The sequence below is a fragment of the Ylistrum balloti genome, unplaced genomic scaffold (genome assembly GCF_031769215.1).
Source record: "Ylistrum balloti isolate Yb309-2 unplaced genomic scaffold, AGI_CSIRO_Ybal_v1 Utg371578, whole genome shotgun sequence".
Lineage (NCBI taxonomy): Eukaryota > Metazoa > Mollusca > Bivalvia > Pectinida > Pectinidae > Ylistrum > Ylistrum balloti.
The window spans coordinates 147,134-174,812 of NW_026782811.1; the positions used below are offsets into that span (position 1 = coordinate 147,134).

A 27,679-nucleotide genomic window follows, 5' to 3' on the forward strand; every position below is an offset into this window, starting at 1 on the left:
ACACTTACGTTTGTTATCCGGTAAAGGGAGGAGTCGCGGAGACGGAAAACATCATAAACTTTGTTAATATGTTTTATCAGAGTGTAATGAATCCAGTGTTTAATGTGTTTTATCGGAGTGTAATTAATCCAGTGTTTAATGTGTTTTATCAGAGTGTAATCATTCGAGTGTTTAATGTGTTTTATCAGAGTGTAATCATTCGAGTGTTTAATGTGTTTTATCAGAGTGTAATCATTCGAGTGTTTAATGTGTTTTATCAGAGTGTAATCATTCGAGTGTTTAATGTGTTTTATCAGAGTGTAATCATTCGAGTGTTTAATGTGTTTTATCAGAGTGTAATCATTCGAGTGGTTAATGTGTTTTATCAGAGTGTAATCATTCGAGTGTTTAATGTGTTTTATCAGAGTGTAATCATTCGAGTGTTAATGTGTTTTATCAGAGTGTAATCATTCGAGTGTTTAATGTGTTTTATCAGAGTGTAATCATTCGAGTGTTTAATGTGTTTTATCAGAGTGTAATCATTCGAGTGTTTAATGTGTTTTATCAGAGTGTAATCATTCGAGTGTTTAATGTGTTTTATCAGAGTGTAATCATTCGAGTGTTTAATGTGTTTTATCAGAGTATAATCATTCGAGTGTTTAATGTGTTTTATCAGAGTGTAATCATTCGAGTGTTTAATGTGTTTTATCAGAGTGTAATCATTCGAGTGTTTAATGTGTTTTATCAGAGTGTAATCATTCGAGTGTTTAATGTGTTTTATCAGAGTGTAATCATTCGAGTGTTTAATGTGTTTTATCAGAGTATAATCATTCGAGTGTTTAATGTGTTTTATCAGAGTGTAATCATTCGAGTGTTTAATGTGTTTTATCAGAGTGTAATCATTCGAGTGTTTAATGTGTTTTATCAGAGTGTAATCATTCGAGTGTTTAATGTGTTTTATCAGAGTGTAATCATTCGAGTGTTTAATGTGTTTTATCAGAGTGTAATCATTCGAGTGTTTAATGTGTTTTATAGGAGTGTAATCATTCGAGTGGTTAATGTGTTTTATCAGAGTGTAATCATTCGAGTGTTTAATGTGTTTTATCAGAGTGTAATCATTCGAGTGGTTAATGTGTTTTATCAGAGTGTAATCATTCGAGTGGTTAATGTGTTTTATCAGAGTGTAATCATTCGAGTGTTTAATGTGTTTTATCAGAGTGTAATCATCGAGTGTTTAATGTGTTTTATCAAGTGCGAGTGGTTAATGTGTTTTATAGGAGTGTAATCAAGCGAGTGGTTAATGTGTTTTATAGGAGTGTAATCAAGCGAGTGTTTAATGTGTTTTATAGGAGTGTAATCATTCGAGTGGTTAATGTGTTTTATCAGAGTGTAATCAAGCGAGTGGTTAATGTGTTCTATAGGAGTGATCAAGCGAGTGGTTAATGTGTTTTATAGGAGTGTAATCAAGCGAGTGTTTAATGTGTTTTATAGGAGTGTAATCAATCGAGTAGTTAATGTAATATTTACATATTCATTTGAACAAATAAACGGCGAGGAAAACAAGAAGAAAAGATTATTCATATAATTCTCCTGGTGAAGAATATCTATATTTCATCTAGTTGGATGGAAACTGGGAATATCCTAAACGTAGAGAACAATCATACAGCTGATCAACGTCACATGAACGTAACATATGTCTTTACATTGACCATTTAAATACACTTTTATTTAACTAAAGAAAACCAGCCGTTCATTATATCACGGCTGGTAGGGTTCATTTCCATGTGATCACGGGCTTGTTAAGATATTATATAAATACTGCTTCGTGACATACCTAGGTTGTCTAAAAATAAACATTACACAGAGCGTTAAGCCGAGGTTGACCTTGACCTTGAAGCTGATCTTTAAACAGTCAGCTTGGGACTGGTACAGCATTTCAAATAAATAAGTGGTTATACTCATATTTATGTATATACTATACAAAATTAGACGAGGAAGTTTAACACCACTTCGTCTGTAATACTTACTCGAATGTATGTTGGCCTGTAGAATCTTCCTGTTTTGAAATATGTTGGTTTAAAGTTGACGATGTCTGTGATTGAATACGGGTACACGATATCTATCAGTAGGTGGATGAGTGATACTTTATATGTCTTGATTATAAAAGTTCAGCGTGTGGGATCCATGGCGTGAGTTTATTGTGAACAGCCATTCAAGGATATTGAAGCATCCCGCGATTTCGGCATAACCTAACCAACATGAAAAACACCACAAGATTAGTGCATTTTTTCTGTATTCTGGTGGCGATATATTTACAATCTGTCAGCTGTGCAAATAACAATGGAGAGTTTAAGCTAAATCTGAGATCAACCGACTTTGGAAACACCTTTTATGTTGCAGGGAAGCCATTTCCTATGGGAACGAGTAGGAAGACTGAAGATATTGTAGATTTAAGCAGAACGTTCCTTCGGGATGGGATGGTAGGCTCCCTGCTCCGAAACTTCGAAGATATGTTGAGATTACAAAATGCAGAAAATACTGCTCACTTTAAAGAATCGAATGGAACTCAAAACACCAATGTGTTTTCTTTACTGAAACAAAGCCGAGGTCGGTATGATGTGTCGCTTTATTGTCTCAACGACACAATGCAGGCCTTGCTGGATATGTTAGCACGGAAGCCGTATGCTTTAGGAAGTAAGTATTTTGATAATCAAGTTGTATTAGCAAGACATGAATATCACTGCAAAAGGCTCGATGGTTATTGGCAAGGATGTCTCATTAGGAATGGTGATTAGATAGCCGATGTGGAGTCCTCGTCTGAAAAATAATGACTATCATTAGTTTAATTATTTGGTTTAAAGAAACATGCAGTTTATCGGCTTCAACCTCGTTGTGCTATAGGTGGAACAATAGCTCCTAATGTTGATCTTTTCCATACAAGCATATAACGATACCGGTGTATATTGAACTTTATGTACTTGAAGATTTGATTATATATAAACATGGGTAAAATGGCATTTATTTCCAAAGATACACAGTGGAAAAATATACCTTACACATATCTCACAACAGAGTAAGATACTACCTAGCTCATTATGTTAATTATTAACCGTTCTCATCTTATCGCTCAATATCTATAACCTTTCTTGTCTGCAACAGAATCAGATAAATCATTTATAATAGTTATATGGTGGCAGTCTTTGGATCTATAACCTGTGGCAACATTGGGACATGTGTATTTATAATCCCGGGAAACATTGGGACATGTGTATTTATAATCTCGGGAAACATTGGGAAATGCACGTTTATAATTCTAGGATAAATTGGGAAATGTGGGTTTACAACCCCGGAGAATCATTAGAGAGTGTTGGTTTATAAGCCCGGGTAATCATTAGGGAGTGTGGGTTTATAATCCCGGAGAATCATTAGGAAGTGTGGGTTTATAACCCCGGGTAATCATTAGGGAGTGTGGGTTTACAATCCCGGAGAATCATTAGGAAGTGTGGGTTTATAACCCCGGGTAATCATTAGGGAGTGTGGGTTTATAACCCCGAAGAATGATTAGGGAGTGTGGGTTTATAATCCCGGAGAATGATTAGGGAGTGTGGGTTTATAATCCCGGAGAATCATTAGGGAGTGTGGGTTTATAATCCCGGAGAATCATTAGGAAGTGTGGGTTTATAATCCCAGAAAACCATTAGAGAGTGTGGGTTTATAACCCCGAATAATCCTTAGCGAGTGTGGGTTTATAACAGCGGAGAATCATTAGGAAGTGTGGGGTTATAACCCCGGAGAATCATTTGGGAGTGAGGGTTTATAATCTCGGAGAATCATTAGTGAATGTGGGCTTATAATCCCGGAGAATCATTTGGAAGTGAAAGTTTATAATCCCGGAGAATCATTATGGAGTGTGGGTTTATAATCCCGGAGAATCATTTGGAAGTGTGGGTTTATAACCTCGGAGAATCATTTGGAAGTGTGGGTTTATAATCCCGGAGAATCATTAGGGAGTGTGGGTTTATAACCCCGGGTAATAATTTGGAAGTGTGGGTTTATAACCTCGGAGAATCATTAGGAAGTATGGGTTTATAATCCCGGAGAATCATTTGGAAGTATGGGTTTATAATCCCGGAGAATCATTTGGAAGTGTGGGTTTATAAGCCCGGAGAATCATTAGGGAGTGTGGGTTTATAATCCCGGAGAATCATTAGGGAGTGTGGGTTTATAATCCCGGAGAATCATTAGGGAGTGTGGGTTTATAATCCCGGAGAATCATTAGGGAGTGTGGGTTTATAATCCCGGAGAATCATTAGGAAGTGTGGGTTTATAATCCCGGAGAATGATTAGGAAGTCTGGGTTTATAATCCCGGAGAATCATTAGGAAGTGTGGGTTTATAATCCCGGAGAATCATTATGGAGTGTGGGTTTTTAATCCCGGAGAATCATTTGGAAGTATGGGTTTATAATCCCGGAGAATGATTAGGAAGTCTGGGTTTATAATCCCGGAGAATCATTAGGAAGTGTGGGTTTATAATCCCGGAGAATCATTAGGAAGTGTGGGTTTATAACCCCGGAGAATCATTAGAGAGTGTGGGTTTATAATCCCGGAGAATCATTTGGAAGTGTGGGTTTATAATCCCGGAGAATCATTAGGAAGTGTGGGTTTATAATCCCGGAGAATCATTAGGAAGTGTGGGTTTATAATCCCGGAGAATCATTTGGAAGTGTGGGTTTATAATCCCGGAGAATCATTAGGAAGTATGGGTTTATAATCCCGGAGAATCATTAGGAAGTGTGGGGTTATAACCCCGGAGAATCATTAGAGAGTGTGGGTTTATAATCCCGGAGAATCATTAGGAAGTGTGGGTTTATAATCCCGGAGAATCATTAGGAAGTATGGGTTTATAATCCCGGAGAATCATTAGGAAGTGTGGGTTTATAATCCCGGAGAATCATTTGGAAGTGTGGGTTTATAATCCCGGAGAATCATTAGGAAGTATGGGTTTATAATCCCGGAGAATCATTAGGAAGTGTGGGTTTATAACCCCGGGTAATCATTAGGAAGTGTGGGTTTATAATCCCGGAGAATCATTTGGAAGTGTGGGTTTATAATCCCGGAGAATCATTAGGAAGTGTGGGAAGTGTGGGTTTATAATCCCGGAGAAATTAGGAAGTGTGGGTTTATAATCCCGGAGGAAGTGTGGGTTTATAATCCCGGAGAATCATTTGGAAGTGTAGGTTTATAATCCCGGAGAATCATTTGGAAGTGTGGGTTTATAATCCCGGAGAATCATTAGGGAGTGTGGGTTTATAATCCCGGAGAATCATTAGAGAGTGTGGGTTTATAATCCCGGAGAATCATTTGGAAGTGTGGGTTTATAATCCCGGAGAATGATTAGAAAGTGTGGGTTGATAAATCCGGAGAATCATTAGGGAGTGTGGGTTTATAACCCTGGAGAATCATTAGGAAGTGTGGGTTTATAACCCCGGAGAATCATTAGGAAGTGTGGGTTTATAATCCCGGAGAATCATTAGGAAGTGTGGGTTTATAATCCCGGAGAATCATTAGGAAGTGTGGGTTTATAATCCCGGAGAATCATTAGGAAGTGTGGGTTTATAATCCCGGAGAATCATTAGGAAGTGTGGGTTTATAATCCCGGAGAATCATTAGGGAGTGTGGGTTTATAATCCCGGAGAATCAATAAGGAGTGTGGGTTTATAATCCCGGAGAATCATTAGGAAGTGTGGGTTTATAATCCCGGAGAATCATTAGGAAGTGTGGGTTTATAATCCCGGAGAATCATTAGGGAGTGTGGGTTTATAATCCCGGAGAATCATTAGGAAGTATGGGTTTATAATCCCGGAGAATCATTTGGAAGTGTGGGTTTATAATCCCGGAGAATCATTAGGGAGTGTGGGTTTATAATCCCGGAGAATCATTAGGGAGTGTGGGTTTATAATCCCGGAGAATCATTAGGGAGTGTGGGTTTATAATCCCGGAGAATCATTAGAGAGTGTGGGTTTATAATCCCGGAGAATCATTAGGGATTGTGGGTTTATAATCCCGGAGAATCATTAGGGAGTGTGGGTTTATAATCCCGGAGAATCATTAGGGAGTGTGGGTTTATAATCCCGGAGAATCATTAGGAAGTGTGGGTTTATAATCCCGGAGAATCATTAGGAAATGTTGGTTTATAATCCCGGAGAATCATTAGGAAGTGTGTGTTTATAACCCCGGGTAATCATTAGGAAGTGTGGGTTTATAATCCCGGAGAATGATTAGAAAGTGTGGGTTGATAAATCCGGAGAATCATTAGGGAGTGTGGGTTTATAAGCCCGGAGAATCATTAGGAAGTGTGGGTTTATAATCTCGGAGAATCATTAGGAAGTGTGGGTTTATAATCTCGGAGAATCATTAGGAAGTGTGGGATCATAATCCCGAAGAATCAATAGGGAGTGTGGGTTTATAAGCCCGGAGAATCATTAGGAAGTGTGGGTTTATAACCCCGGAGAATCATTAGGAAGTGTGGGTTTATAATCCCGGAGAATCATTAGGGAGTGTGGGTTTATAATCCCGGAGAATCATTAGGAAGTGTGGGTTTATAATCCCGGAGAATCATTAGGGAGTGTGGGTTTATAACCCCGGAGAATCATTAGGGAGTGTGGGTTTATAATCCCGGAGAATGATTAGGGAGTGTGGGTTTATAATCCCGGAGAATCATTATGAAGTGTGGGTTTACAATACCGGAGAATCATTTGGAAGTGAAAGTTTATAATCCCGGAGAATCATTAGGGAGTGTGGGTTTATGATCCCGGGGAACCATTTGGAAGTATGGGTTTATAATCCCGGAGAATCATTTGGAAGTGAAAGTTTATAATCCCGGAGAATCATTAGGGAGTGTGGGTTAATTATCACGGAGAATCATTATGGAGTGTGGGTTTATCATCCCGGCGAATCATTAGGAAGTGTGGGTTTATAATCCCGGAGAATCATTAGAGAGTGTGGGTTTATAATCCCGGAGAATCATTTGGAAGTGTGGGTTTATAATCCCGGAGAATCATTTTGGAGTGTGGGTTTATAATCCCGGAGAATCATTAGGAAGTGTGGGTTTATAATCCCGGAGAATCATTAGGGAGTGTGGGTTTATAATCCCGGAGAATCATTAGAGAGTGTGGGTTTATAATCCCGGAGAATCATTATGAAGTGTGGGTTTACAATACCGGAGAATCATTTGGAAGTGAAAGTTTATAATCCCGGAGAATCATTAGGGAGTGTGGGTTTATAATCCCGGAGAATCATTAGGGAGTGTGGGTTTATAATCCCGGAGAATCATTAGGGAGTGTGGGTTTATAATCCCGGAGAATCATTAGGGAGTGTGGGTTTATAATCCCGGAGAATGATTAGGGAGTGTGGGTTTATAATCCCGGAGAATCATTAGGGAGTGTGGGTTTATAATCCCGGAGAATCAATAAGGAGTGTGGGTTTATAATCCCGGAGAATCATTAGGAAGTGTGGGTTTATAATCCCGGAGAATCATTAGGAAGTGTGGGTTTATAATCCCGGAGAATCATTATGGAGTGTGGGTTTATAATCCCGGAGAATCATTAGGGAGTGTGGGTTTATAATCCCGGAGAATCAATAAGGAGTGTGGGTTTATAATCCCGGAGAATCATTAGGAGTGTGGGTTTATAATCCCCATTTGGAAGTGTGGGTTTATAAGCCCGGAGAATCATTAGGGAGTGTGGGTTTATAACCCCGGAGAATCATTAGGGAGTGTGGGTTTATAATCCCGGAGAACCATTAGGAAGTGTGGGTTTATAATCCCGGAGAATCATTAGGGAGTGTGGGTTTATAATCCCGGAGAATCATTAGGAAGTGTGGGTTTATAATCCCGGAGAATCATTAGGAAGTGTGGGTTTATAATCCCGGAGAATCATTTGGAAGTGTGGGTTTATAATCCCGGCGAATCATTAGGAAGTGTGGGTTTATAACCCCGGAGAATCATTAGGAAGTGTGGGTTTATAATCCCGGAGAATCATTAGGAGTGTGGGTTTATAATCCCGGAGAATCATTTGGTTTATAACCCTGGAGAATCATTAGGAAGTGTGGGTTTATAACCCCGGAGAATCATTAGGAAGTGTGGGTTTATAATCCCGGAGAATCATTAGGGAGTGTGGGTTTATAACCCCGGGTAATAATTTGGAAGTGTGGAATTATAATCCGGGAGAATCAGTAGGGAGTGTGGGTTTATAAGCCCGGAGAATCATTAGGAAGTGTGGGTTTATAATCTCGGAGAATCATTAGGAAGTGTGGGATCATAATCCCGGAGAATCAATAGGGAGTGTGGGTTTATAAGCCCGGAGAATCATTAGGAAGTGTGGGTTCATAATCCCGGAGAATCAATAGGGAATGTGGGTTTATAATCCCGGAGAATCATTTCGAAGTGAAAGTTTATAATCCCAGAGAACCATTAGGAAGTGTGGGTTTATAACCCCGGGTAATCATTTGGAAGTGTGGGTTTATAACCCCGGAGAAACAGTAGGAAGTGTGTGTTTATAACCCCGGAGAATCATTTGGAAGTATGGGATTATAATCCCGAAGAATCATTTGGAAGTGTGGGTTGATAATCTCGGAGAATCATTAGGGGGTGTGGGTTAATTATCACGGAGAATCATTTTGGAGTGTGGGTTTATAATCCCGAAGAATCATTATGAAGTGTGGGTTTATAATCCCGTAGAATCATTATGAAGTGTGGGTTGATAATCCCGAAGAATCATTAGGAAGTGTGGGTTTATAATCCCGGAGAACCATTAGGAAGTGTGGGTTTATAACCCCGGGTAAACATTAGGGAGTGTGGGTTTACAACCCCGAAGAATGATTAGGAAGTGTGAGTTTACAATACCGGAGAATCAGTAGGAAGTGTGGGTTTATAACCCCGGAGAATCATTAGGGAGTGTGGGTTTATAACCCCGGAGAACCATTAGGGAGTGTGGGTTTATAACCCCGGAGAATCATTAGGGAGTGTGGGTTTATAACCCCGGAGAATCAGTAGGAAGTGTGGGTTTATAACCCCGGAGAACCATTAGGGAGTGTGGGTTTATAACCCCGGAGAATCGTTAGGGAGTGTGGGTTTATAACCCCGAAGAACCATTAGGAAGTGTGGGTTTATAATCCCGGAGAATCATTATGAAGTGTGGGTTTACAATACCGGAGAATCATTTGGAAGTGAAAGTTTACAATCCCGGAGAATCATTATGGAATGTGGGTTTATAACCCCGGGTAATCATTAGGAAGTGTGGGTTTATAACCCCGGGTAATCATTAGGAAGTGTGGGTTTATAACCCCGGGTAATCATTTGGAAGTGTGGGTTTATAACCCCGGAGAAACAGTAGGAAGTGTGGGTTTATAATCCCGAAGAATCATTTCGAAGTGTGGGTTTATAACCTCGGAGAATCATTAGGAAGTGTGGGTTTACAACCCCGAAGAATGATTAGGAAGTGTGGGTTTACAATACCGGAGAATCAGTAGGAAGTGTGGGTTTATAACCCCGGAGAATCATTAGGGAATGTGGGTTTATAACCCCGAAGAACCATTATGAAGTGTGGGTTTATAACCCCGGGTAATCATTTGGAAGTGTGGGTTTATAACCCCGGAGAAACAGTAGGAAGTGTGGGTTTATAACCCCGGAGAATCAGTAGGAAGTGTGGGTTTATAACCCCGGAGAATCGTTAGGGAGTGTGGGTTTATAACCCCGAAGAATCATTAGGAAGTGTGGGTTTATAACCCCGGGTAATCATTAGGAAGTGTGGGTTTATAATCCCGGAGAATGATTAGAAAGTGTGGGTTGATAAATCCGGAGAATCATAAGGGAGTGTGAGTTTATAATCCCGGAGAATTATTTGGAAGTGTGGGTTTATAATCCCGGAGAATCATTAGGGAGTGTGGGTTTATAACCCCGGGTAATCATTTGGAAGTGTGGGTTTATAACCCCGGAGAAACAGTAGGAAGTGTGGGTTTATAACCCCGGAGAAACAGTAGGAAGTATGGGTTTATAACCCCGGAGAATCATAAGGGAGTGTGGGTTTATAATCCAGGAGAATGATTAGGAAGTGTGGGTTTATAACCCCGGGTAATCATTTGGAAGTGTGGGTTTATAATCCCGGAGAATCATTAGGGAGTGTGGGTTTATAACCCCGGGTAATCATTTGGAAGTGTGGGTTTATAATCCCGGAGAATCATTAAGGAGTGTGGGTTTATAACCCCGGAGAATCAGTAGGAAGTGTGGGTTTATAACCCCGGAGAATCATTAGAGAGTGTGGGTTTATAACCCCGGAGAATGATTAGGGAGTGTGGGTTTATAATCCCGGAGAATCAGTAGGAAGTGTGGGTTGATAACCCCGGAAAATCATTAGGGAGTGTGGGTTTATAACCCCGGAGAATCATTAGGGAGTGTGGGTTTATAACCCCGAAGAATCATTAGGAAGTGTGGGTTTATAACCCCTAGAATCATTAGGAAGTGTGGGTTTGTAACCCCGAAGAATCATTAGGGAGTGTGGGTTTATGATCCCGGAGAACCATTAGGAAGTGTGGGTTTATAACCCCGGGTAATCATTAGGGAGTGTGGGTTTACAACCCCGAAGAATGATTAGGAAGTGTGGGTTTATAATCCCGGAGAATCATTAGGAAGTGTGGGTTTATAATCCCGGAGAATCATTAGGGAGTGTGGGTTTATAATCCCGGAAAATGATTTGGAAGTGTGGGTTTATAATCCCGGAGAATCATTAGGGAGTGTGGGTTTATAAGCCCGGAGAATCATTAGGAAGTGTGGGTTTATAATCCCGGAGAATCATTAGGGAGTGTGGGTTTATAATCCCGGAGAATGATTTGGAAGTGTGGGTTTATAATCCCGGAGAATCATTAGGGAGTGTGGGTTTATAAGCCCGGAGAATGATTAGGAAGTGTGGGTTTATAACCCCTAGAATCATTAGGAAGTGTGGGTTGATAACCCCGGAGAATGATTAGGAAGTGTGGGTTTATAACCCCGGTTCATCATTAGGAAGTGTGGGTTTATAACCCCGAAGAATCATTTGGAAGTGTGGGTTTATAACCCCGGGTAATCATTAGGAAATGTGGGTTAATAATCCCGGAGAATCATTAGGGAGTGTGGGTTTATAACCCCGAAGAACCATTGGGAAGTGTGGGTTTATAATCCCGGAGAACCATTAGGAAGTGTGGGTTTATAACCCCGGAGAATCATTAGGGAGATTGGGTTTATAACCCCGAAGAATCATTAGGAAGTGTGGGTTGATAATCCCGGAGAATGATTAGGGAGTGTGGGTTTATGATCCCGGAGAATGATTTGGAAGTGTGGGTTTATAATCCCGGAGAATCATTAGGGAGTGTGGGTTTATAAGCCCGGAGAATCATTAGGGAGTGTGGGTTTATAACCCCGGAGAATCATTAGGGAGTGTGGGTTTATAACCCCGAAGAATCATTAGGAAGTGTGGGTTTATAACCCCTAGAATCATTAGGAAGTGTGGGTTTATAACCCCTAGAATCATTAGGAAGTGTGGGTTGATAACCCCAGAGAATGATTAGGAAGTGTGGGTTTATAACCCCGGTTAATCATTAGGAAGTGTGGGTTTCTAACCCCGAAGAATCATTTGGAAGTGTGGGTTTATAACCCCGGAGAATCATTAAGGAGTGTGGGTTGATATAACCCCGGAGAATGATTAGGGAGTGTGGGTTTATTACCCCGGAGAATGATAACAGAGTGCAGTTTGATATTTCTATTTTTTTGTATTTAGTGTTGGACGCCGACACAAAGGTTCCTAGTGGTATATTACAAGGACATTATCTGTGGTTCGGAAACTATGATGAATGCAAGGCTGTCGAGTCGCCAATTCAACCAAACGGACATAAATTTACTGGGCAGTATTGCTTAACAACTACACTTCAATACATTTCAGTACGTGATTTTCTTTACTAAAGAATTCCCTTTCAGAGATATCCCCCATAACCTAATCTTATTAAAGAAATCAGAAATGAGGATGTGATAACAACCTTACCAAACTATAGCTCACATCTCTTAAAGTAAAAGAAAAACTTGTTTATTCCCTATTGCAACATAAACATTATGCACGTTTAATGAAGTTTTATATCTATAGAGTAGGACACTTGTATTTGTACATCTTCCTCCATCAAGTAGTTAACGATAGGTAAGGTTGTATAAATAGCGTGTATCATTCTCAGTGATAACCTACATATTGTTATGAATCATTCAGGACTTAGTCACAGTAACACATATTATATAAACTCTGATACAGTATGTCGTCCTATCATCTTTTATCGAGAGTGCTTATTCGAGAACAGAATACAAACCTAGTTTTACTCGAACTCGACATAATAATCTATGCCCAAGTGAAATACGTCATATACAAATACACCGTTTTCCTGAGATTCCTCTGTGATTCGAAATTAAAGTGAAGAATGGTTAAGATCTACTTTAGAAAATCAAATTGATTACTAAAGCATAATTTGGATGCAGTGATTTAATTTTTTTGCGATTCTTAATATCTTACGATTTGGGAAAAGAAATGTGCAATGTTCAGAGACATGTCCGTATTCCTAAGGATATGCCCTATAAGTAACTATACCTTTGTTGTGCCATATGTCTTGTTATTTAGTCTTGTCTTCAATCCTATAATGATGATATTGGATTTTTTTTTTTTAATTTAAAAGGATAATAGTTCGCGATTTTAGGATATGATTTAACGTTTTTTACAACATGTGACAAAATAGATTCATCCTGAAACTCATTTTTCAACAAAAAATCATTAATTAAGATCGTATTTTTCGTCAGCTTTTATTGGAAAATATGGATGCAAAAATATTAATCATTCAAGCGTTTTATTCAGAGGTATTTCAAAATAGCAAAAATCAAGCGTCTGAATGAGAACTCTGAAAATGATAACAGAAATACCTTACCATTGGTCCAGATATTGACATTACGAAGCTGTATATACCTGTTATAGTGTATAACCATTTATTTATCGGAAATGTTAGATTTCATATCATGACACCTTAATGATAAACATCATGATATTGTTTCAGGCATTTGGAAGCAGGCCCTTACTTTTCGGTACATGTGTACCGAGTAGCTGCAGCGAAAACGATGTGAAGGCGTTGGTTCAGAGTTGTAAGTCTCCTTTGTTTTACCAATTTATAAAACTTGCTATTTATAGCTCACTCTGTCACCAAATCCGATTAGAAAATAGGATATAAGATATTTCAATTATTTTTATTATAAATTCATTATGTTTGTATGATAAGTATGTCACCCGAGCTGTGTATATTATATTGTGAGCTTATCTATATAAGTAAATGTTTTAAATTCCACAATAAGAACAGATAAAGAAAATAAATGAATGTGTCGACGTTAACTCCGACACCTTAACGTAATTACACCTACTATACAAAATTACCACTCGAAATCAAATTAAATTTTTTTTTTTTTTTTTTTAAATAAAACCATTTCAATCACCTTGACATTAATTCTACTTGTCTAAGTAATCTATAAATAGCCTATATACGCTACAAAGAAAATAGTTTGTAGATATATCATCACTGGCTAGCTTTGTAGTATGTTATACATTTCATTTAACATTCTTTTTAATCTGATATGGTTTTTTTCTCAGTGATTGATAACGGTTCTGGCGCTCCCAAACCCACTATGGCTATGTGTGATAAAAAACCAACCTACAGCACCGGAGCAATTATAGCTTTGTAAGTATTCATGATAGGAATATACACAAAGTATGTTAAAATATAAACATCACAGAATCTACATCACAGAACCTACCATATACCAGGTGTTAAAACATAAACATCACAGAATCTACATCACAGAACCTACCATATACCAGGTGTTAAAACATAAACATCACAGAATCTACATCACAGAACCTACCATATACCAGGTGTTAAAACATAAACATCACAGAACCTACCATATACCAGGTGTTAAAACATAAACATCACAGAATCTACATCACAGAACCTACCATATACCAGGTGTTAAAATATAAACATCACAGAATCTACATCACAGAACCTACCATATACCAGGTGTTAAAACATAAACATCACAGAATCTACATCACAGAACCTACCATATACCAGGTGTTAAAACATAAACATCACAGAATCTAAATCACAGAACCTACCATATACCAGGTGTTAAAACAAAAACATCACAGAACCTACCATATACCAGGTGTTAAAACATAAACATCACAGAATCTACATCACAGAACCTACCATATACCAGGTGTTAAAACATAAACATCACAGAATCTACATCACAGAACCTACCATATACCAGGTGTTAAAACATAAACATCACAGAACCTACCATATACCAGGTGTTAAAACATAAACATCACAGAATCTACATCACAGAACCTACCATATACCAGGTGTTAAAACATAAACATCACAGAATCTACATCACAGAACCTACCATATACCAGGTGTTAAAACATAAACATCACAGAATCTACATCACAGAACCTACCATATACCAGGTGTTAAAATATAAACATCACAGAACCTACCATATACCAGGTGTTAAAACATAAACATCACAGAATCTACATCACAGAACCTACCATATACCAGGTGTTAAAACATAAACATCACAGAATCTACATCACAGAACCTACCATATACCAGGTGTTAAAACATAAACATCACAGAATCTACATCACAGAACCTACCATATACCAGGTGTTAAAACACAAACATCACAGAACCTACCATATACCAGGTGTTAAAACATAAACATCATGTTAAAACACAGAATCTACATCACAGAACCTACCATATACCAGGTGTTAAAACATAAACATCACAGAATCTACATCACAGAACCTACCATATACCAGGTGTTAAAACATAAACATCACAGAATCTACATCACAGAACCTACCATATACCAGGTGTTAAAACATAAACATCACAGAATCTACATCACAGAACCTACCATATACCAGGTGTTAAAATATAAACATCACAGAATCTACATCACAGAACCTACCATATACCAGGTGTTAAAACATAAACATCACAGAACCTACCATATACCAGGTGTTAAAACATAAACATCACAGAATCTACATCACAGAACCTACCATATACCAGGTGTTAAAACATAAACATCACAGAATCTACATCACAGAACCTACCATATACCAGGTGTTAAAACATAAACATCACAGAATCTACATCACAGAACCTACCATATACCAGGTGTTAAAACATAAACATCACAGAATCTACATCACAGAACCTACCATATACCAGGTGTTAAAACATAAACATCACAGAATCTACATCACAGAACCTACCATATACCAGGTGTTAAAATATAAACATCACAGAACCTACCATATACCAGGTGTTAAAACATAAACATCACAGAATCTACATCACAGAACCTACCATATACCAGGTGTTAAAACATAAACATCACAGAATCTACATCACAGAACCTACCATATACCAGGTGTTAAAACATAAACATCACAGAATCTACATCACAGAACCTACCATATACCAGGTGTTAAAATATAAACATCACAGAATCTACATCACAGAACCTACCATATACCAGGTGTTAAAACATAAACATCACAGAACCTACCATATACCAGGTGTTAAAACATAAACATCACAGAATCTACATCACAGAACCTACCATATACCAGGTGTTAAAACATAAACATCACAGAATCTACATCACAGAACCTACCATATACCAGGTGTTAAAACATAAACATCACAGAATCTACATCACAGAACCTACCATATACCAGGTGTTAAAACATAAACATCACAGAATCTACATCACAGAACCTACCATATACCAGGTGTTAAAACATAAACATCACAGAATCTACATCACAGAACCTACCATATACCAGGTGTTAAAACATAAACATCACAGAATCTACATCACAGAACCTACCATATACCAGGTGTTAAAATATAAACATCACAGAACCTACCATATACCAGGTGTTAAAACATAAACATCACAGAATCTACATCACAGAACCTACCATATACCAGGTGTTAAAACATAAACATCACAGAATCTACATCACAGAACCTACCATATACCAGGTGTTAAAATATAAACATCACAGAACCTACCATATACCAGGTGTTAAAACATAAACATCACAGAATCTACATCACAGAACCTACCATATACCAGGTGTTAAAACATAAACATCACAGAATCTACATCACAGAACCTACCATATACCAGGTGTTAAAATATAAACATCACAGAACCTACCATATACCAGGTGTTAAAACATAAACATCACAGAATCTACATCACAGAACCTACCATATACCAGGTGTTAAAAGATAAACATCACAGAATCTACATCACAGAACCTACCATATACCAGGTGTTAAAACATAAACATCACAGAATCTACATCACAGAACCTACCATATACCAGGTGTTAAAACAAAAACATCACAGAACCTACCATATACCAGGTGTTAAAACATAAACATCACAGAATCTACATCACAGAACCTACCATATACCAGGTGTTAAAACATAAACATCACAGAACCTACCATATACCAGGTGTTAAAACATAAACATCACAGAATCTACATCACAGAACCTACCATATACCAGGTGTTAAAACATAAACATCACAGAACCTACCATATACCAGGTGTTAAAACATAAACATCACAGAACCTACATCACAGAACCTACCATATACCAGTTGTTAAAACATAAACATCACAGAATCTACATCACAGAACCTATCATATACCAGTTGTTAAAACATAAACATCACAGAATCTACATCACAGAACCTACCATATACCAGGTGTTAAAACATAAACATCACAGAATCTACATCACAGAACCTACCATATACCAGGTGTTAAAATATAAACATCACAGAATCTACATCACAGAACCTATCATATACCAGGTGTTAAAATATAAACATCACAGAACCTACATCACAGAACCTACCATATACCAGGTGTTAAAATATAAACATCACAGAATCTACATCACAGAACCTACCATATACCAGGTGTTAAAACATAAACATCACAGAATCTACATCACAGAACCTACCATATACCAGGTGTTAAAATATACACATCACGGAACCTACCATATACCAGCTGTTACAATATAAACATCACAGAATCTACCATATACCAGGTAAGTTCCAAGGGATGCAGAGAGCGAAAGTGATTGTAACACATGGAGTATCGAGGATTGTTCCAGGGGTGCAGAGAGTGAAAGTGATGGTAACCCCTGGAGTATAGAGGATGGTGCCAGGGGTACAGAGAGCGAAAGTGATGGTTACCCATGGAGTATCGAGGATGGTTCCAGGGGTGCAGAGAACGAAAGTGATGGTAACCCATGGAGTATCAAGGATGGTTCCAGGGGTACAGAGAGTGAAAGTGATCATAATCCCTGGAGTATCGAGGATGGTTCCAGAGGTACAGAGAGTGAAAGTGATGGTAACCCCTGAGTATAGAGGATGGTGCCAGGGGTACAGAGAGCGAAAGTGATGGTTACCCATGGAGTATCGAGGATGGTTCCAGGGGTGCAGAGAGTGAAAGTGATGGTAATCCCTGGAGTATAGAGGATGGTTCAAGCGGTACAGAGAGTGAAAGTGATGGTTACCCCTGGAGTATAGAGGATGGTTCCAGGGGTACAGAGAGTGAAAGTGATGGTAACCCCTGGAGTATAGAGGATGGTTCCAGGGGTACAGAGAGTGATAGTGATGGTAACCCCTGGAGTATCGAGGATAGTTCCAGGGGTGCAGAAAGCGAAAGTGTTGGTATCCCATGGAGTATCGAGGATGGTTCCAGGGGTGCAGAGAGCGAAAGTGATTGTAACCCCTGGACTATCGAGGATGGTTTAAGGAGAACAGAGAGTGAAAGTGATTGTAACCCCAGGAATATCGAGGATGGCTCCAGGGGTGCAGAGAGCGAAAGTGATGGTAAACCCTGGAGTATCGAAAATGGTTCCAGGGGTGCAGAGAGCGAAAGTGATTGCAACCCCTGGAGTATAGAGGATGGTTCCACGGATGCAGAGAGCGAAAGTGATTGCAACCCCTGGAGTATAGAGGATGGTTCCACGGATGCAGAGAGCGAAAGTGATTGCAACCCCTGGAGTATAGAGGATGGTTCCAGGGATGCAGAGAGCGAAAGTGATTGTAACCCCTGGAGTATCGAGGATGGTTCCAGGGGTGCAGAGAGCGAAAGTGATTGTAACCCCTGGAGTATAGAGGATGGTTCCACGGATGCAGAGAGCGAAAGTGATTGTAACCCCTGGAGTATCGAGGATGGTTCCAGGGGTACAGAGAGCGAAAGTGATTGTAACCCCTGGAGTATCGAGGATGGTTCCAGGGGTACAGAGAGCGAAAGTGATTGCAACCCCTGGAGTATAGAGGATGGTTCCACGGATGCAGAGAGCGAAAGTGATTGCAACCCCTGGAGTATCGAGGATGACTATACTAACACACTATTAACATATCGCTAAAGGCTAGAAATGGTTCTCTTCAGATACATTTCTACTACTACACTGTATTTTTGCCTTCAGTATTTTTCAGGCGTCTGTTCAATTTTATAGAACTACTTACTGATATTGCTGCTGTTATTTATGGAGTGAAAATAGAACCATAAACTAAATGTATATATCTGCCTAAATTAATCAAAACGTAATGTTATGTTTCCACAGGGTGGTATGTGGCATTCTCGGAATGTTAGTGTGTGCCGGTACACTTACAGATGTATACCTAAGGTACACGGACGAAGGCGGACATCGGAAGGACACGAAACGAGGAAATAACGGAATAGTTATTCAGAGTAATGAACGGACAGGACTTCTGTCCAGCGCGTCTGTAACACTCGACGAGGGTCATTTGATTGGTACAACTAGCCAAGGTAAATCACAAATCTATTGGACACCTGTTGTGTGCTGCTGAATATTCCACAGATTTGAAAAGGACATCATAAAATGACGTGGTATACGTGGGCTTTGTACAAATGTGTCAAAATCTCAACTGTTGCGTTTTATTTTCAATCAACCCGCGTTAATTGACAATGACTTTGAGCTGTGCCGAGGTGTTATACCTTTGATGTATAAGTAACATTGTAGAGTACACCCAAGAAAACCGTCCCTTCGGTATTTAAATTTTTGTTGTTTGTGTACATTTCGATTCTTTTAATGATTCATTGTTATTGCAGGTAATAAGATGTCCAAATGTTCGGCATTCATGACGTCATTTTCCTTCATTAAAAACACGGAAAAATTGATGTCGACATCTACAGCGTCCAGTCCACTGTCTTCTCTCAACGGCATGCGCGTGCTCAGTATGTGGTGGGTCATTCTCGGACACAATTTTGAGTTACCAATGTCGAATGAAACAGTCCGTAAGTACGAGAAGGTTCCACTACTATTCAATACAACCACTATGATACCACCAGCCTTATTTACATGTATATCTATCGTCTAACTGAGCAGTCCAATAAACAATACTCAACACACTGTTAGCACGACTGACTTAACAGTTGATAATTCGTACTTTCGTTAACAGTCAATGAACAATTGTTTTCAGAAAACCCTCTTCAAGCTACAAAAATTGGGCAAAGGTTTTCCTTCCAGGCAGTTTTGAATGGAACATTTTCTGTCGATACGTTTTTCTTCATGAGGTATTTGAAACAAAGATATGTAACGAACGTCATTAGTACTGCTTTATTTTATGTAATAACATATATAACTTTGATAAAAAAAAGTTGAATAAATTTAGATTTCGTGATATTCTCGGCTTTCCATAAACGGAAATTGACAGGTGTTAGTAATTCAATGACTGAAATAGTCTCATCTTCGTTTCGATAACGAATCCGTCCATTGTACATTATCATGAAACAAACTATGAACGTCTGAGCCTGATCTGTAAAATGGGTCTTAATATGGTGTGTCAGCTCATGGCTGTTGATCATGGTGTCCAATGATAAATAGTAATAAAAAAATACATTAAACTGAAGCAAATGTATTTGTTAAAACCTTTCAACAAAAATGTTTAAATGTAATAATTTTACACAGGATTCTTTACAATATTTAAATCTAAAGATACACATTACCCCGGAACTTATTTCTGTTGAAGTCTAATTACCTCTACATTATATTACGTGAATGGCCGTTTTGGTTTAAGTATTTCAATGATGTCCTTATGGTATGGAAAGATTCAACAACATGTGAACCGGGACAATGTTAACTCTATTTCAGTGGAACGCTTGTCACCTATCTGTGTTTGAAAGATATTTCGAAAAATCAGGGCCGAACACGATGGGGAATGTTTTACTTTCACAGATTCTGGAGGTAAGAATGTGTTACTTTCACAGATTCTGGAGGTAAGAATGTTTTACTTTCACAGACTGGAGGTAAGAATGTGTTACTTTCACAGACTGGAGGTAAGAATGTGTTACTTTCACAGACTGGAGGTAAGAATGTGTTACTTTCACAGACTGGAGGTAAGAATGTGTTACTTTCACAGACTGGAGGTAAGAATGTGTTACTTTCACAGACTCTGGAGGTAAGAATGTTTTACTTTCACAGACTGGAGGTAAGAATGTTTTACTTTCACAGACTGGAGGTAAGAATGTGTTACTTTCACAGACTGGAGGTAAGAATGTGTTACTTTCACAGACTGGAGGTAAGAATGTGTTACTTTCACAGACTGGAGGTAAGAATGTGTTACTTTCACAGACTGGAGGTAAGAATGTTTTACTTTCACAGACTGGAGGTAAGAATGTGTTACTTTCACAGACTGGAGGTAAGAATGTGTTACTTTCACAGACTGGAGGTAAGAATGTGTTACTTTTACAGACTCTGGAGGTAAGAATGTTTTACTTTCACAGACTCTGGAGGTAAGAATGTGTTACTTTCACAGACTCTGGAGGTAAGAATGTGTTACTTTCACAGACTGGAGGTAAGAATGTGTTACTTTCACAGACTGGAGGTAAGAATGTGTTACTTTCACAGACTGGAGGTAAGAATGTGTTACTTTCACAGACTGGAGGTAAGAATGTGTTACTTTCACAGACTCTGGAGGTAAGAATGTGTTACTTTCACAGACTGGAGGTAAGAATGTGTTACTTTCACAGACTCTGGAGGTAAGAATGTGTTACTTTCACAGACTCTGGAGGTAAGAATGTGTTACTTTCACAGACTCTGGAGGTAAGAATGTGTTACTTTCACAGACTGGAGGTAAGAATGTGTTACTTTCACAGACTCTGGAGGTAAGAATGTGTTACTTTCACAGACTGGAGGTAAGAATGTGTTACTTTTACAGACTCTGGAGGTAAGAATGTGTTACTTTTACAGACTGGAGGTAAGAATGTTTTACTTTCACAGACTGGAGGTAAGAATGTGTTACTTTCACAAACTGGAGGTAAGAATGTGTTACTTTTACAGACTCTGGAGGTAAGAATGTGTTACTTTTACAGACTGGAGGTAAGAATGTGTTACTTTCACAGACTGGAGGTAAGAATGTTTTACTTTCACAGACTCTGGAGGTAAGAATGTGTTACTTTCACAAACTGGAGGTAAGAATGTGTTACTTTCACAAACTGGAGGTAAGAATGTGTTACTTTCACAGACTGGAGGTAAGAATGTGTTACTTTTACAGACTCTGGAGGTAAGAATGTGTTACTTTCACAGACTCTGGAGGTAAGAATGTGTTACTTTCACAGACTGGAGGTAAGAATGTGTTACTTTTACAGACTCTGGAGGTAAGAATGTGTTACTTTCACAGACTGGAGGTAAGAATGTTTTACTTTCACAGATTCTGGAGGTAAGAATGTTTTACTTTCACAGACTGAAGGTAAGAATGTGTTACTTTTACAGACTGGAGGTAAGAATGTGTTACTTTCACAGACTGGAGGTAAGAATGTGTTACTTTCACAGACTCTGGAGGGAAGAATGTGTTACTTTCACAAACTGGAGGTAAGAATGTGTTACTTTTACTGACTGGAGGTAAGAATGTGTTACTTTTACAGACTCTGGAGGTAAGAATGTGTTACTTTTACAGACTGGAGGTAAGAATGTGTTACTTTTACAGACTGGAGGTAAGAATGTGTTACTTTTACAGACTGGAGGTAAGAATGTGTTACTTTCACAGACTGGAGGTAAGAATGTGTTACTTTTACAGACTGGAGGTAAGAATGTTTTACTTTCACAGACTCTGGAGGTAAGAATGTGTTACTTTCACAAACTGGAGGTAAGAATGTGTTACTTTTACAGACTGGAGGTAAGAATGTGTTACTTTTACAGACTCTGGAGGTAAGAATATGTTACTTTTACTGACTGGAGGTAAGAATGTGTTACTTTTACAGACTCTGGAGGTAAGAATGTGTTACTTTCACAGACTCTGGAGGTAAGAATGTGTTACTTTCACAAACTGGAGGTAAGAATGTGTTACTTTTACTGACTGGAGGTAAGAATGTGTTACTTTTACAGACTCTGGAGGTAAGAATGTGTTACTTTCACAAACTGGAGGTAAGAATGTGTTACTTTCACAGACTGGAGGTAAGAATGTGTTACTTTTACAGACTCTGGAGGTAAGAATATGTTACTTTCACAAACTGGAGGTAAGAATGTGTTACTTTTACAGACTCTGGAGGTAAGAATGTGTTACTTTCACAAACTGGAGGTAAGAATGTGTTACTTTCACAGACTGGAGGTAAGAATGTGTTACTTTCACAGACTGGAGGTAAGAATGTGTTACTTTTACAGACTCTGGAGGTAAGAATGTGTTACTTTCACAGACTGGAGGTAAGAATGTGTTACTTTTACAGACTCTGGAGGTAAGAATGTGTTACTTTCACAAACTGGAGGTGAGAATGTTTTACTTTCACAGACTAGAGGTAAGAATGTTTTACTTTCACAGACTGACAGTGAGAATGTTTACTTTCACACTCTGGAGGTAAGAATGTGTTACTTTCACAAACTGGAGGTAAGAATGTTTTACTTTCACAGACTGGAGGTAAGAATGTTTTACTTTCACAGACTGGAGGTAAGAATGTTTTACTTTCACAGACTGGAGGTAAGAATGTTGTACTTTCACAGACTGACAGTAAGAATGTTTTACTTTCACAGACTCTGTGGGTTCCAATGCTGGTGATCAATACAATTCCAACAGTAATCATCAAGCTATGATATGAACAATTATAAAGTAAATATTTCATGAAGAGTGGATTCAGTGATGTATGGTGTGTAATTAGGATTTAGATATCACTTTCTAGATGATTGATAGAAGTTTAAATTGTCATAAGACACAATAAGTATATCTACATTTTATTTATTAATTCGTTTAAACGTCAGTGTTTCTTGTTTCACAGTTTGTCCTATATAAAGAGAAAGGAAGAACATATTAACTGGATGAAATAATTGGTCTGTTTTAGACTGACACCAGCCTTTGCGTTCTGTCTGATGATTTATGCTACACTGACCAGACATTTCGTTTATGGACCTTACTCTATTGTGTATGAAGCCATGATGCATTATGCCCCTGACCCGTGTCAGTCGTCTTGGTGGGCAAGTCTGCTGTATATTCAAAACTTCTATCCAAGCAGTGGAAGACTTGACAAGATAGTAAGTAAGATCCACGACAAAATACCTATGTCACCTCCTTATCTTTAATAGTTTTGGCACTATATTTTTTATGTTTCGTTTATTTATTTATTTCCTTCACAAATTGTGTTTACAATAAAAACAATAATAAAACATTGCTTGTTTCCTATGACGATCCTGCCAATTATTTTCAAAATATCCATTAAATGATGACTGCGTAAAATTCAACATAACGAATACTAACTGTGATTGATTATAACTTGAAACCATAAGATAATTTCAAATTGACATCAAATTCATAATTATATTAATAAAAACGTTACACAATAAACACTCTGGTATTTTCCTGAATCTATTCTCCTGACATTGGAGTTCGAGCAGAGCTGGGACCACGAGCAGTGATATGGAGGTCGATTTCATATGTTTATGTAAAAGCTAAACCACAACTAATTAAAGCATATGTATATCATAACACCACGCACTAGAAAAGTTTATGCAATGCAAATATAACTTCTTAACTACTGATAGATACATTTCAAGGTCTATTTACTACAGTATTGGCTCCAGCTCTGCTCGATCTCCTATTTCAGATAAATATATATATGGAATTGTTTTATTATATGTTTCCGTATATGTTCATATGAATATCACCTGTTGATAATTTAAACTACGTTTGTGTTTCAGTGTATGGGCTGGACTTGGTACTTAGCCAATGATATGCAATTTTTTATCATCAGTCCGATCTTCATCGTCCTACTTTTGCGGTAAAATCTTTAAATGTATTTAAGCTAGTAATGAAGTATTACTTCGCATTTTTTCTAAAAGTTAAATATATGCCCAATCAGAAAGAGTGAACAATCTTATCAAAATCGATCCAATGAATGTCCAGCTTCGTAAGTCGAGAATGGTCATTTTGGCATGGTTTTCATACGGAAGAATCGTGTATATTTAGAGCATGTGAATCTTTCACTTAATATGAGAAATGCATGGTAATACTTGAGGCAAAGCGTTAGAAAATAAGTTTTAAGTGTTTAACTAGGTTTTACTACTGTGTTAGTCCTTTGTTTGGAATAAGTGTATTTTTCAGAGCATTTTCATAGCTTCAACATTATAAGAAATAATCAAGAACATCTGAAACTTTCATTTAATAATATGCATTCAAATGTGTTTAACGCGAGTGATAATTTTGATGAGCTGTTGTAGTATTGTGTTTCAGCTACCGCCGAGCAGGACTTATTTCATGTGTGGCAATGATTATAGCATGTGTCTTCATACGTTTGATGACGGCCATAGAATTCGGAATGTACTTACCAAAGTAAGAATATATAGATGTACGAAATATACATACAAAGTAAGATATATATAGATGTACGAAATATACATACAAAGTAAGATATATATAGATGTATGAAATATACTTACCAAAGTCAGATATATATAGATGTAAGAAATATACATACCAAAGTCAGATATATATAGATGTACGAAATATACATACCAAAGTCAGATATATATAGATGTACGAAATATACATACAAAGTCAGATATATATAGATGTACGAAATATACATACCAAAGTCAGATATATATAGATGTACGAAATATACATACAAAGTCAGATATATATAGATGTACGAAATATACATACCAAAGTCAGATATATATAGATGTACGAAATATACAAAGTCAGATATATATAGATGTATGAAATATACATACAAAGTAAGATATATATAGATGTACGATATATATAAATATACATACAAAGTAAGATATATATAGATGTATGAAATATACTTACCAAAGTCAGATATATATAGAAGTACGAAATATACATACAAAGTAAGATATATATAGATGTACGAAATATACATACAAAGTAAGATATATATAGATGTACGAAATATACAAAGTCAGATATATATAGATGTACGAAATATACATACAAAGTAAGATATATATAGATGTACGAAATATACATACCAAAGTAATACTTTTAAGGAATTTGCAGTTGTGTTAAGAATAAAACTATATATGATATTAATTTCAAACTCCGAAGAAATAAGAATAAAACTATATATGATATTAATTTCAAACTCCGGCAATATAATGTCATTTTCATTTTGTTTTCAGTCAAAGTGTAACTAAGCACACCGATGATGTTTACGCTCATAATCCCACGTACAACCGGCCTTACACCAGAATCGCTCCGTACATGGTAGGAATATTGCTTGGTTATCTGTTATACAGCAACGACTGCAGGGCCAGACTTAACAGGGTAAGTATTGCACACTGTAGAGGCATTGATTACTTTGTTTCCCCGCTAATAAACTATAATATGTTTTACACTTATTTTCTTCATGATTCATATTGTCTTGACATTGGTAATGACTTGTCTGCGTCTCGTCGCTCATTGGATTGATAAACATAAGGATGTTTTGGTGTTAATCCAAATATAACTTCAAAACGACTTATGATTGTTTTCAGGTAAAGGTTTTCATTGGTTGGTCGTTAGCAATCGTCCTTGGAATGCTCCCTGTATATGGTCTATATCATTACTATCATGACGTCACTAATGAATCCAGCTTAGCAGTAAGTGCTCTCTATATCAGCTGTAGCAGACTCTCGTGGGCACTTGCTATAGCATGGATCATATACGCATGCGCAACCGGATATGGTGGTGAGTTAAAAACATGCCTTGGAATCCTCATCAGCGGCTTTGTAATCCAATCATTTCATGTATTATCCTTCTGTTTTACTTTCATTCAAGTGAGATTTTTTGTTAAAAAAAAGAACAATGAAATTAACACTGATATGATAACAACAGAAAAATCCACAATAATCATAAATGTTCATGAATGAAATAGACGCAATTTCTCTTGTTATAATCAAATCATACAATCACAAATTAACTATACATTATAACGACTAAAGCAGAAACACCAATCTGAAATCCAAAACATACTTTACACCCAGATTTTGCGAAACACAGCCTGTTAATGTGCAATACTCCAAGTGGCAGTATAATGTCTTTATATAGGGCCAGTAAACAACATTTTGTCGTGGAAGCTGTGGGCCCCTCTAGGTCGCTTAACTTACTGCGCCTACCTCGTTCATCCAGTTATCATCACAGCTTATGGCTATAATCAACCGGCAGCCTTCTTCTTCGGGGACGTCGTTGTAGTAAGTATTATGTAATGAAGGTGAAAAATGGTTTGAAGTGACGTAGGTTGCTAGTCTCGAAGTCAAGCTGAGTTCTGAGTTCAGTATCTGGCTATCTCAATAATAAAATCATTCTCTTACACTTGATTCATGCAGGATCTCAGGAATAAGTCGACAAGCATCACTGTAAGCTCTTGAAACTTGGAATTTTATTTTGTAACCATGGTCAATACATCTTTGTACGCCCTTTGGCCAATGAGAGAACCCTTTGTTTGTACGTAACACTGGTACGCCATCTGTCCGGGTTTGGTCACTTATTGGAAGCATTAAAATGAACTAATTACATAATTTGAAATTAATACATATATCAGTTCCCTTTGATTTCGTTGTATCATTGAATACATGTGAATATCCCATGTAAACTGTGGTGACTGTTCCATTTCTGCTGAGTGTGAGGACTAAGACAAAAACTCAATGATTATGTTAAACCTTTTTATTTGGCAAAGTGAATCAATTCCCTTGTGTGTGAATACAAAGTTGTGTTAACTATATATAAATAAACTAAATTACCATCACCAGTGACATGCTAAATGTAACGATTCGAATACCAGATAATACGCCCTCATCTCTAAATCTCTTCTATGTGTCGGACATAGTTATGTCGGATTGCTATTTTCTACTTTCAGATCTACATGTATCTAGGAAACCTCGTTACGTCATATGCCATTGCTTACATCGTTTCTATGGTTATTGAAGCGCCAATGATGGGTTTAGAGAAGGTGTTTTTCAACAGATAAACATACTTTATCTGACAACAAGATTTTAAATACTCATTA

General features: G+C 37.7%; 1 protein-coding gene across 1 annotated transcript; it reads left to right on the plus strand.

The window, feature by feature from the left end:
* Positions 1-2,188: 2,188 nt before the first annotated feature.
* Positions 2,189-27,679, plus strand: LOC132563076 (nose resistant to fluoxetine protein 6-like). The gene is made up of 15 exons (XM_060227836.1): positions 2,189-2,673; positions 11,788-11,948; positions 13,094-13,178; positions 13,678-13,765; positions 18,786-19,017; positions 19,303-19,480; positions 19,666-19,759; positions 20,337-20,429; positions 23,513-23,702; positions 24,366-24,445; positions 24,898-24,996; positions 25,815-25,959; positions 26,169-26,361; positions 26,722-26,864; positions 27,530-27,679. Exons 1-15 carry the CDS (start codon positions 2,238-2,240, stop codon positions 27,638-27,640), a joined length of 2,328 nt encoding a protein of 775 aa, XP_060083819.1. The 5' UTR covers positions 2,189-2,237; the 3' UTR covers positions 27,641-27,679.